This window comes from Pundamilia nyererei, unplaced genomic scaffold, assembly GCF_000239375.1.
Source record: "Pundamilia nyererei isolate P.nyererei 1_Seehausen unplaced genomic scaffold, PunNye1.0 scaffold00072, whole genome shotgun sequence".
Lineage (NCBI taxonomy): Eukaryota > Metazoa > Chordata > Actinopteri > Cichliformes > Cichlidae > Pundamilia > Pundamilia nyererei.
Genome location: NW_005187473.1, coordinates 524,876 through 537,953, shown reverse-complemented (window position 1 = coordinate 537,953; position 13,078 = coordinate 524,876). Strand labels below are relative to the sequence as shown.

General features: G+C 43.3%; 2 protein-coding genes across 2 annotated transcripts in view; one reads left to right on the top strand and one right to left on the bottom strand.

Annotated features, from left to right (window-relative positions):
- mccc1 (methylcrotonyl-CoA carboxylase subunit) overlaps window positions 1-5,850 on the top strand; it is a 13,594-nt gene extending 7,744 nt beyond the window's left edge. The window contains exons 11-15 of the mRNA XM_005737017.1: window positions 1,446-1,495; window positions 1,688-1,825; window positions 2,252-2,359; window positions 3,841-3,912; window positions 4,001-5,850. Of these exons, the coding sequence (XP_005737074.1) occupies window positions 1,446-1,495; window positions 1,688-1,825; window positions 2,252-2,359; window positions 3,841-3,912; window positions 4,001-4,132 (500 nt within the window). The 3' untranslated portion in view covers window positions 4,133-5,850. The remainder of the gene's footprint in view (window positions 1-1,445; window positions 1,496-1,687; window positions 1,826-2,251; window positions 2,360-3,840; window positions 3,913-4,000) is intronic.
- A 1,487-nt stretch (window positions 5,851-7,337) lies between these two features.
- The window catches only part of atp11b (ATPase phospholipid transporting 11B), a 46,099-nt gene continuing 40,358 nt past the window's right edge, over window positions 7,338-13,078 (bottom strand). Inside the window, exon 30 of the mRNA XM_005736929.2 lies at window positions 7,338-10,957. Coding sequence (XP_005736986.2) covers window positions 10,876-10,957 — 82 coding nt within the window. The 3' untranslated portion in view covers window positions 7,338-10,875. The remainder of the gene's footprint in view (window positions 10,958-13,078) is intronic.

Here is a 13,078-nt window from a genome sequence, read left to right as displayed (position 1 = left end):
CTGCTGCAGTAAAGACTTGACAGAGTATTAAAAAGGAGGAAACCAAGCATCTGGTGAAGTCCATGAGTTCAGGACTTATTTTCAGTTATTTAATTTGTTCAGTTACTTTTGAGCCCCTTAAAAGAAAGAAATTATGTTTAAAAATTGCTTTAGTTCCTCAGATTTTTTTTATGCAATCTTTTTGTTTAACCCATTGAATTATTGGTAATTAGTTGCGATGTACAGAACCAAAATTAGTAAACGTTATCTCTGTCCAAATATTTATGAACCTAACTGTAGTTACTGTATAAGCAGTGCAGCATGTTTCCTTTAACACTAACAGCATAGTCTAGACTAGTCTAGTAAAATGTTGTTATCAGAGGTGTCAAGTGCTGCACTGAGGTGTTTCTGCTGTCAGAGGCCACAGGAAGAAGCTGCTTCTGTGCTGTGATGAGCTCTGAAACCTGACTGCGCCTCTGCAGATGGTCTGTTAGCTGCTTGACAACTACTCTTTCAAGGATTTTTGAGATAAAGGGAAGGTTGGACATTGGCCTGTAATTAGCTAACACAGCTGGATCACGTGATGACTTTTTAAGTAATGGTTTAACTACTACCAGCCTAAAGGCCTGTGGTACATAAAAGGTGAATGTAAATTAGTCACATTTAATTAATGGTGAAATTTCTTTGAGTCTTGTAGGAGTGGGGTCTGAAAGTCAAGGAGTAGTTATTAAAAGTCAACTCGGAAAGATCGACAACAGTTATTAATTAGTTCTTGGCTCAACAGAGATCTGGATTTTATATTTGCAGAAATGCATATATGTGCTCCACATGTGGGCATGGATACACACTGGTTCAGACTGGGGGCATGTAAGCATGAACATCTTTGTCCAGTTTCCCTTATTTAACAGAACTTTTAAGCTTTTCAATTATTTATGATCATTAGATTAAACAATGATCTGTGTTTAAATGTGTGTGCAAGTAAATGGAAATCTAATCAACAAAACTGATATAAAAAGAGTGATTTTTATTAGTTACGCTTTTTGCTTCTGATTCGTCTTTATGCAGTTGATACAGATACACGTGTATAAGCATGTGCGTGTGGTGACTTCAGGCTATGGGTTTTAGTCACTGGACTGTTTTTGGAGGTTTTAAATCTAAAGAACGACAGGAATGAATGAAATTGTAGAAATGTGTTAATTTGTAGTCGAGGACAGTTGGGACTGACTCATAATCCGATTTAATGATTGTGTAAAAAATTAAATTAAAGCCTGTCTGGTCTGTGACACGTTACTAAGGAACTTGTATTCATTATTCAGTGTTTCTATTAAAAAGTGTCACCGAAAAGCTAAAAATAAAGCAGACAGCAGCAGCTGAGGGACGTATTTAACTAAAGACTTTGTGTCAGTCTCTCCCGCCTCTATCTCAAGACTGTTTTTAACACTTTTGTTTTGTTTTTTTCCATCTAGAAGTTGATGTGGTCATCATGTACAACCAGGATGGGAGCTACAGTATGCAGGTGAGCTGAGAAAGTTAACTTTTTTTTTGCTACAAATACTTAATTCTGTTTTATAATCTGTATATTTTGGGTATTTATTAAAAGTTTTCTTTTTCCAAATTTGTAAATAACAGTAGTACAATGTGGGATGTCGGTGCTTAAACAAACCCAGGTTACTTCCCACAAATGCATCACTTCTGCTTTCTTTTTAAGATTGGTGACGAGGTGAATCACGTCACAGGGGAGGTGGAGATGGAAGGCGGGGCATCGTTCCTGCACTGTACTGTCAATGGCGTCGAGTCCCGCCCTAAACTTGTGATCCTGGACAACACGGTGCACCTGTTCTCCACTGTATGTATCTGACATGCACAGTATACAGATTTCTATTTTGCATATTCCTCAAAACCACTGAAATCCAAGTTATCATCTATCATGTTGCTTGCAGTGTCTTCTATGCAAAACTCTTTGATGTTTGGTGACTGATGGCCCAAACAAGGCTTAAATGTTTCCCAAACATAGAAAGGTGACTTAAACAGAAGTGGAGGAAAAAGTGGCCTTTTTAACCTTTTTTTTTTTTTTGCCTATGCAAAAGCTCCTTCTGGAGGTTCAAAGATGTTTTCGTCTCACCTGTCGCCGCGCAAACTGTCTCTGTTTCCACTCTGACATCACTCTGACAGTCTGACATCAGGGGGAATTAAAAACCTGTTTCGGTCCTCTCACCTCAGCTGTCAGCGAGCTGTCACTGCACTTTCTGACGTCTTTACCTCTGCGCTGCAGGAGGGAAGCTCTCAGGTGTCTGTTCCCGTGCCAAAGTATCGGGCTGGTGTTGGCGGTTCAGGAGCTCAGGGTGGAGCCGTGGCCCCCATGACTGGAACTATAGAGAAGGTGACTTTTTCTTTTGCGTAAAGGATATTCGTGTTTTTCTAAAGTTTACTTTTAAGGTTCAATTTGAAGTTTTAATAGTTTTTTGTGAGGGTAAAAAGCTGTCCAGTAAAGTTTCTTTACCAGTTAAAATGCAGTCTTAGTCAATTTCAAGCTGAAGAGCTTATGTATATAATTTTAGACGTTACAGTCAGACAATCCACTCTGAATGTGTCAGTGCTGAACCAGTATGACACGAGATGTCCTAATATGTGGAAATGACACACACAGTGCGGATGAAAAATTCCATACAACTCTTATTTTGTTCTTCAGCTTTATTTTGTATCTGGACACATAAAAATACATAAATCACAGCCACTATTCTGACATCAGTAACCCAAAGTCCATGACATAATTTCCTTAGGGATAAATAAAGGATTCTGATTGATTAATGGAGCCTAAGGCCACAAACTCCATCCAGTCAGGGTACAAAAGTTTGGCATTTTAGGAAATATGCTGACCTTTTTCTGTTCTTTTTGCTGATTATTAGCTAAAAGATCGATGCCACTGTCATGGCTGTGAGGATAAATGTTGAGCCAGTAAGTGGTTTAGACCTTAGTACTTTCTGGTATTTAAAAAACAGACCCACATCTACTGTACGGGTGCCTTTTAGGCTTATTACTATAATTAGACAGCTGTAAGACATAAAGGTTCAGTCTGTTTATTATTAGCTTTACATGCTTCAGAGGGTGAATATTTCCTAGTCTTGATGGTAAGTGATCCCACCTCTAACCTTTGTTATACAAAGGTTAGAATAGTATCAGTCTGTTTAGCTTAATTTTGATAGGAAAATAATCACATTTCTATTTTGGTATGTTTTTATCTGGGACTCTGCTAGAATATCTTTGCATGATCCATAGTTTGGAGCTCTTATATATCTTTCTGGGCCTTGGTATATCTCTTTAGTTTATCCACTGTTTGAAAAAGTAGCTTTAGCTTCTTTTGATTGGCTGCTGCTTGAACAGCATCAGCATGTAATCATGTACAGCAGAAAATAAGGACAATCATAGTTGGTGCCCCAGTTTTTCTTCAACTCGTAACAAGGTAACAAATAAACTTTGCTTAATGTTGTCAGCTTCTTTTAACACCTGCTGTAAATCAGCAGACAACAAAATGTCTCTGCTTCATGCCTCCAGTTAACTCGCTGCTCAGACAGATGCAAATGCTGCGTAACAACAAGTTAAGCAACTGGTGATGACTGGAGAGTGATAGTAAATCCCTCTGCCTTGTTTATTACATTTATGGGGACATGTCTGGGTGTATCACTGCTTCCCTCAAATCCACTAGCAGCCGGAGCAATGAGACTGTGGAGGAGGCATGAAGGAAGAAGTCATAATACTGTGTGTGTTACTTCTTTTTTATTTCTGAGTGACATTATTGGTTTGGTTTTATTGTATTGGTTTGTGATGAAACCCCCGTGAACGAGTCGCTTTTCCTGCGTCCAGGTGCTGGTGAAGGCCGGAGATAAGGTGACTGTGGGAGACCCACTGATGGTCATGATAGCCATGAAGATGGAGGTGAGGCACTGATGATTCTTGCCTTTTAGCCGGTGCACACACACTGCTGAGTTTCTAATGATGTCACCTCTTGTATTTGCCTCTGCAGCATACGATCCGGGCGCCAAAGTCAGGTGTGATCAAGAAGGTTCTCTTCAGCGAGGGCTCTCAGGCCAACCGCCACGCTCCTCTGGTTGAGCTGGTGGAGGAGGAAGAGCAGGCGGAGGGAGGCAGCCAGTAAATGCATCAAAGCCACAGTTACACTATAAGGTAGAAGAGGGCTAGCACGTGTAAGAGCTGGAGGGAAAGCTACTCAGTGTGAGCGAGTTTTGGCCTCCCGCAGGATTTAAATCATCTGTTCGACAAAGAGTTTGGGTCAGTCTGAGACAGATGTGGCAGCCGCGTGTTTGCTGGATGTCTTCCTGCTAGAACTTCTATCATGTACAGCGGCTCTTTTTACTCAGCAATTCTTGCCTACATGTCAGCATTTCTCAAAGTTTCGGGGGGCATGAAACCACCGCAGTGGGGGTGTGGATGACCATCGGGGAAATATACAGTCTGCAGTGCAGCAAGTGTGATTTACGCAGAGAGAACAAACAAGTGTTTTATTCCACTAGAAGCTGATCTGGATTCGTCTTCATCGGCAGATCCATATTCTCTTTCTGCTGTCAGTGAATAATCTCTCCTTTCAGTTTTGGTCGGCATCAGGCTTGTCGGAGCTGCAGTGATGGTTAAACCTGGCGAAATCCTGTCTTTGTGTTAGACTGAGTCCTGCCTTTAGTTTCTTTACTGTTTGTGTATTTAAACAATTTCTAGATGAGAAATGAAACTTTTTTTCTATCAAGTACTGTCTGAAGGATTCTTGAAGAAAGTAGGGTTACAACAGAATAATCATCAGTAATTCTAAAAAATGTTGATTTTCAAAATGTATCTGATTATTTACCACAAAAATATCTTTGCTGGGGATTTCTATTGATCTTTAATTGTAATTAAGATGAAAACTAATGAATGAGCAAGGAAAAAAGGCAGTTTGAACATTAGACACAGGCTAGGGGGTTGATTGCAACGCCACAGAGACCCATCTATGTCTACAGCTCTCAGTGGCATTTTGGTCACGTTTAGGAAAGAAACGCCTTACTGTAGCAACAAGAGAGTGGGGAGCTTTTCTCTTGAATTTCTGCTCTGGCATTCTCGCCATCGCAGCAGATTAAACCCTCCTAACTTTGACAAGTTCAGCTCATGTCAGGGCACATTAACAGCTTTCTCATTAATGGCTTAAACTCCTCTGAGGAGGCTTGTTACAAGCGCCGACTTATACAGTTGCTGCTGAGTCATCAAACACGTGTCGGTTCCCTGAATTGGCACCAAAAGCTACCACTCGAGCCAGATTACTCTTTGATCAGAGGCTCTTTGCTTCAGTCTGGGCTTTTCAGGGAGGGGTGAAAGAGCATCGCTGTACAGGAAAGGTTGCGTCAAGTTGACAACGTGAGCACAAGTTGTTTTTATTAATTAAAATCTGGCCACTCTGTGCTTCCAGACTGACTCCAAACTCTCCATTATTCACACTCACATTACCTCTCTGTCACAGTTAAAACAAAAAACCACAGGTCTCCTTTAACCCTCCACTCTGCTGCTGCAAGCACTCCAGAGTGCATTCTGTGACGAGTCAGTCTCATGTGCAGCATTTCTGCACGCACTTGTCTCTCGGTTCAGAGTAGCTCCTGAAGGATGAAATGTCAGTCACGGAGAGATTTTGGCGGACAGATGGTTTGCATCCGCGTAAATCCAGTGAGGGAGTGATCTGCCACAGACACGGCGGTGAAGTGGATCGCTCTCTTCTCACTAACCGGTGTGCTTTGAGATCTTGTAGACTAAAACTGTCAGTATGAACACATTTCCTGGATTGTTTGTAGGTGTAAAATAATAAACTAGTCAAATTCTGTAATAAATTTTTTTTAAAGTATAAACTGTCCCGTGTGGTCACTGATGCGCCTGTGTTTTGAGTACTTGGCTGTCGTGTCCTGGCGTCGCCTCCCTCAGAGCTCAGTGTGACTAATGGGAACAGCTGCGCGCCTGTGCCGAGCCCTAAATGCTGTGTGACGGGATGTGAAAATGCCTGCTTCACCGAGGATCTTAACTTCATCCACGCGACTGTGACTCGGGCTTCACGCTCCGTGAGCATCGCTGCCTCACGCTGGAAACAGCTGAGACGGTCCACGTGCACCTGCTTTTACAGGTGCAGCCACTGCAGCACTTCTCACTCGCTGAAACTGTTTGTTCAACACACTCCGTTAAGCTTGTTAAGCCTGTTAAACACAGAACAGCCGGAAACTTAAAGGCGTGTGTTTGTGCTCACAGTAAAGGAAATGGGTTGGTGACTACCTCGTTTAAATCATGGTGATCTCACTCAGTGTGGGCCCCTGCATTTTGAAGCTTCAGTGCTGGCGCTTGTTTTTGATGCTAGCAGTTGACTTACACGGATGGTAGGATGGTTTGCTATATTCTCAGCTAACCTACTTAGCTTGGTTAGAAGACTGGTATTTATAAACTAAGAACCAATTGGTGTTAAGCAATGAACCAGAGCACTTCTGAAATGATCTGTACTACTAATACACTCCAACAGCATGGATGCACACATAAGAGGTCCAGTGTGGTGATTCATAGCAGACCAGGTCTAGCAGGCATTATTTGGGACAAACTGTCAGTCAGTAGGACCACACCCCTGTCAGTAAGGGTTAGGGTTGTAGATACCACAGTACGGCTTCAAGGGTCTAGTGGAGTCCATGCCTTAGATGGCAGGAGGGTTAAAGCAGGGCTGCCCAATCCCAGTCCTCGAGAGCTACTGTCCTGCAGCTTTTAGATGCATCCCTACTCCAACACAGCTGAATCAAATGGTTTGATTACCTCTTCAGCATGCCATCATGTTTGGCAAAGGCCTGATAACAAGCCATTCGTTTGATTCGGGTGTGTGGGAACAAGGATGCATCTAAAAGCTGCAGGACGGTAGCTCTCGAGGACCGGGATTGGGCACCCCTGCCTTAAAGGGTTGGGGATGTTTTGAGAACAAAAGGGGGACCAACACAATAGTAGGGCGTAGAGTGTAGCTTACTAGGATGTGACATGAGGACATGAACACTAACTGAAAGGTTGCACTAAACTCTGGTTTTCTGCCTAAAAATTCTCACACTGAGGGAATTTCTTTTTACGACTGCAGCACTTCACATTATTGATGAAAGCAATAAAAATGGACAGTATCCCAGCATGTTCATGGATCTTCATGTAGGTGGAGTCTGTGTTCATTCCTCTCAGCTATGTGCTGCACGTCTTGTGCCGCCTCTCCCTCATTAACTCCATGGAGCGTTATCAGTGGTAAGCTGCTCCACTTGCCTTTGGTGAGGGTCCAACTTCCCACGACTGTTTTTAAAGGAGTGGAGGCCACAGACCAGTTTCTTTAAAAAGGTTTTTATTTCGTAAATAGAACAGCATCTTCAGCTATAAGACAGGTTTACAGACAGTAGAGGACAGACAAACAGCATCAGATAACAGAAGAAATTATGTAGTAATGCTCAGGTGCAGCACAACTTACTGATGAGGAGGGAACAAACATGAAGTCAAACTGAGCGCTGACATGCATCCCCGCATCTTTCTGATGGGCTCCGATTGACAGGCTGCACGACACTGGCAGCTGACATTTCAATCTGAACTCCCGATCAGGGGTTTTGTAACTTCATGCAAGTCTGCAAACTTTTATTTTGAAAGAGCACCTTGGCACTGAAGTCATCAGCCTCCAGCTCTGATCTTACTTTTCAACTTAAACAAGTGGTTTGATCTTTAGTACCAATTTCCACTCATGCTCATGCCTCAGTGGATGGACATGACCAGTATTCCTGACGGCATTTGTTCTCATTTGGACGTGAAGATCACGGGGGCTTGAGGCGCGATGAAATATTAAGTCACCACTCTGAGTTATGTGACTGAGTAATCATCTGCTTCTACAAAACCCCTCCAGGCCTTGTATCTGAACTCAGATACAAGGCCTCCAAGATGACGTCAGTGCTGCAGCGCTTTATAGGATCTGGTCCGTGTTTTCACACAAGCTCTTTTCACGGCTGTTTGGAACCCCGGGCACAAAACAGCTGTGAAAAGATCACTTTGGTGCCACTTAGTAGTGGATTACATTAATTAAAAACATTTCCAGCCGTCACAGCTGTGGTGGAGTGTGGAGAATAAATTTCGAGCTGTTATTACTTTTGTTTCAGTCTAACAGAGACTGTTATGTAATCAACTCTGCTACTTTGAAAAGGGAGGCTGTTTTGGAGCCACGTAACCACCACCTCCAACATGTGACACCATTATTTTGGACACTACTGGTGTCCACATTGAGCACAAGGGGGCATCAGAACCGCACTGACACTGCAGGTGTTTTGGGCTTTGTGTGACTTGCCTTTGGTCAGGAAGGACTCGCGTTTCCTGCTCCAAAATATCATGCAGAGACTCTGCAGTGTGCAGTGCCGATGCCCCCAAACACCGAGCTCAGTGGTTGCTCTGTTATCTGGGTCGATGTGGTGTCGGGAGGTGGGGTCAGTGATGACATCACCCGACCTTTTAGCAGACTCATATCGTGACAATGATGATTATTGCTTCACACGAGTGTACGGGTTCAACCTGAACAAAAACGAATGTCGTAACATCACCCACGCGGCTACCTCAGCTCGCTGTGATGTGGGCTGTTTCCCCAGCATTAGAGGACTTTATTACGTCTATTTTAAAACATCAGTCATGTGCTAGTGTGTGTAGCAAACAATGTTTCAAGTTGTGATGTGCACTGGCTCTTACAAGATCTCACACAGAGGGAATGTTTTGACATGAGATCAACTGAATGCGTGTTACAGGAGGAGGGTCGTGGAGCTGGAAAGAGGTGGAGGGTCAGGGAAAAGATGCCGCTGTGCGAGGCGCCAAGTGTTTTTAAAGCCATCTTCTAGTTTAAAAAAAGGAAACTAAAAGAAATCAGCGTATTTTAGTCCCTTTTTTAAAAAGGTATTAAAGGGATGATGGTGAATCAAACATCCACATTGAGTTCAAAAAGCAGCCAGACAAGGAGTCCCAGTAAAACACTGCAGAGGCATGGATATCCAGGCTTAAAGTGGTTCCTACAGCTCCCATAATGCAACTTGCTCTGCTGGTTACATCCTGGTCTTTCCAGCTCCACGCTCAGAAATCATGACTAAGACTTTCTGTTAAATCAAGATCAAGTTTAACACAACACGCACACATGGTGGAATAACACAACTGTGTTCACAGAAACTTTGTAATCTATTGAATACTTCTATAAAACTGCATTAAGTTATAGTTTCCTTTATCCACTGTGAGCCCAGCGGTGCATCAAGGTAGATATTTTATTAGCAGATATGAGGTCAACTCGTCAACTGTGTAAAATGTGGAGCAACAGTGTGGTAGTGATCTTAGTGAAACATCCTTTTTGGCCCTGCTAAGTATTTAATATCACACCAACATCCCGCTTGCACATACGCTGATATGAGTAACAGTGGTAGCGCCGGGTGGTCGCTGAGATCATTCAAATACGTACAAACAGCTATGATGGACCGTACCTCCTTCAACCAACAGAGAAAAAACAAAACACACACACACACCTCCAACAGCAGGTGGAGACACAAACACATGGGGGGGGGGTAATAAAATAACAATGTAACAGCAAAAAATGTGATTCAAATGGTTTCAGATGTGAACGGTGACAATGACTTTTACCGATGAAAAAAAAAAAAGAAAGAAAGAAAGAAACCCAACAAAATAATTTTGATATGTGATTTGTGCAAATGCTCTGCTTTTCCTTTCCCCTCTGAACTTTAACACATTCTGCTGTCTTGGGTCGACGTGCATCAGCCACGGTTTGGAAAAGCATCTCACCGTTAAAGCCTCACCAGAAAAAGCATAAATAAAATAATGGTGTCAAATCGGACGTATTTTTAGGCAGCTGACATGGATGACTCTGCCAGACCTCGTGGGCTTTAATGCTGAGATGCTTCTGGTCGCCGGGCTGGGTGACAAAAGGCATTCGAGGAGAACAAATTTAACAACAAGCCCCCACAAGCGTCCATCTGCAGTACCTCCAATAATCTGACCTCTTCAAAAACGTATGGCTTTTTAAAACATTGGGCCTCTTTCACAGTGGTGCACTGGGAGGGGTGGGGGGGACAAAGAGGCCAGAACAGACGACAAAAGCAGCATGAACAACAACAAGTCTCCTTTAACAATATAAGCTTCTGTACAATCAGGCACAAAAAAATAAACACTTTTCCTTTTAAACTCCAGTCGGAATCCTTTTTGGTCTTTGGTACCGCGGTAGAGATGAGGCTTCATGTTCTGGATGCTGCAGGGCTGTGGTGGGAGGTCTGAATGAAGAGTTTTTGTAGCAGTTTATGGAAGCAACAGGATGTTTTGCTACGTATATGATCCTGGCTTGCTGTCGACTTGACAAATCCTCTGGATGCTCACTTTGACACTCGCAGCAAAAAGTGTACTCAGTCAGAAATCGCTGTTTTGACAATGAAAGGGCTCCAGAGGAGTTCACGTGACTAAAAACTGATTTTATGGAGGGTGTTTTCCAGTTTGATGGACTTGCAGATTCGCTGCTAGCAGTAGCAGCAGGAATCCAGGCATTTTACAGCTCAGACACAGACCGGCTCTTCAAGCGTACACGTAGCAGCACAAATAGCTCGCACCACATGTTCCATTTCCTTCAGAGTTTTCGCTCCCATCTGACGTTCCTCTCAGCATAGACTCAAACGAGTTCTTTGGATCCTTATCCCATTTGTAGCAGTGCTGCATCCTGCTGGGAATTAATCGAGTTTAAAATGAAATTGTTTCGAAAATGGTGGCTGAGGTTGCGGGGGGTGTGATTATGACTCATAATGGAGCGGTGGCTCTCCCCCCGACCCCCTGTGCTACAGTCAGCGGCCCCGGGAGTCAGCAGTGGGTGGCCTCGATGGGCGACAGCGTCAGGATGCTGCGATCGTTGGAGTACAAGTTCTCGGTGTCGCTCCAAGACCTGAAAACAGGCAGCAGGGTGAGTGATGGTTAGGAGGCTGGCCTAAGTGGGTTTCTGTGTGTGGGTGTAAGAGTGGGGCTGAGCTATCACTAGCTTACACTGCTGTCCACAGGTTGGTGATTACAATCTACACAACCAGGCTGGAAGAAGCAGAGAAGAGTGAGTGAGTGATGAGTGAGGTTAGTAATGGTGTGATGGTGTTAGTGAGTATCACAAGTCTCTCCTCAGTAACTCGCACTAATCTTTATCAGCAACGGCCCACAATTTAGAAGTCCTGCACTCAGTGACTGAACCAAAGAAGGCACAACTGTTTACCAAAGCTGTACGGTGGCCCCGAGAGGTCAAACACATTGCAAGAAAACAAACCCCACACACCCTAACAAAGCAAACAGAAGTGTTGTTGGGAGACAAACATGCATCTACAGCATCTATTTTGTCCCTCACAGGAATCCTCTGCTTCTTTTAAGCGTGTCTCGGTGCGTCGCATGTTTTGGTTTCTGTCACTTCCACAGCTGTTCCCCAAAACACTTCTGTGTTTTTTGAGATTTTCTTTCCTACTTCCATTGTATTTTTTCCCACTTCGTTTGCATTTTGTGTGCTTTGCAGTGTTTTTCTAGTTGCTGGTGTTTCTGACCTGTTGGGGTCCCTAATAATGGGACGTTTTCATTAATCTTTTTGTGGCTGTAGCTTTTTACACTATGAAGAGGCGGGGCTCATGAAAAACAAGGTGATGTCACCCATTACTTGTGCCATTTAGAGCGATATTTACTTTAGGATGTTTGTGGTGGGAGCAAACAGCCAATCAAGTACACGTCAGTGTTTGCACCCTTATTGGAGTATTTGCCAATCATCATATTGTGGCTCTCCCATCGAGATTCCAGTGCTGGGAATTGGGGTGATCACTCACAAAGAATAACACCCATGTGGACACGCACCATCAGTCAGTTTTAAAGATGGCACGATCCTGGCTGGAACTGAATTAGATACCAGAATAAAATGCCAAGCCTGACACTCAACATTACAACTAGGGTTCTTCATACAGGTTCATACAGTAGATGTGCTTCTTCTAACAATTGCCTCCAGAAATGTGTTTAAGACAGGTTTAGCTGTTTTCTCCACCTGTGTTTTCCCTTTGAGGAGCTGGGGAGAGACTTGAGCTACTCAACTCATGAGTAGAATCATAAAGAGAAATAAAATTATGAACAAGCATCAGAAACATTCTTTCATTATTTATCAGCTTCAAAATAATCATCAGCATCTGATATCCTGCCTATTAAATATACAACAGCAGGGTGGATTTGCTAGTCTTTAGTACTGAACACAAACACATACAGTGCATAACGTTATATGACATGACTGAGATACAGCCAATTCCCTATTATTAGCTTGGTGAGCTGAGACTCCTTTGGAAATATCTAACAAACAAATCGTCCATACAGTCTCATCCATTTGGTTTATGTGGGACCAGAAAAACATGAACACAGCAAACACTGTTTGAAACGCCTTTAAGTCACAACACACCAACCTCCAATGTGCTGACTCACATCAAAGCTGAACCAGAGTTCACGATCAGAGCTTCCGCCTCAAAGCTCGAGCGAGTAACAGAGAGACCACAGCTCAGCATCCACTGACGTCAAACAGCACCTCCAAGCCTGGCTACCACATCTGAACCTCACATGACGGAACGAGTGACGTCTGAAACGTGTGGACAGCTTTTACAAAAATCAACTGTTTTATGTTGTCCAACTTCAGAGTTGCTGCATCTCTCACCTAACACCCCCCCTGGGGTTAGGTGGGGGGGTTATAGTGAAGCATCTCAGTACTAAAAACCATCATTGCTCCCTGGGTTACGATGAACTATGTTAACACCTAAAACTGTTTTTTTTGGGGGGGGGTTATAAGACGGTGGCAGCGTGAACCCAAGAAGAGGAAAAGAACAAGCAGATTTCTGACAAGACGGCTCACAGGGGACGGTAACAGTACATGAATAATTAATCTGGAAGGTCCAACAACATTATGCAGATTTCAGACACGGAAGGACAAAGACGCACACAGTGAGGACAGAAAAACTGTGTGTGTGTGTGTGTGTGTGTGTGTGTGTGTGTGTGTGTGTGTGTGTGT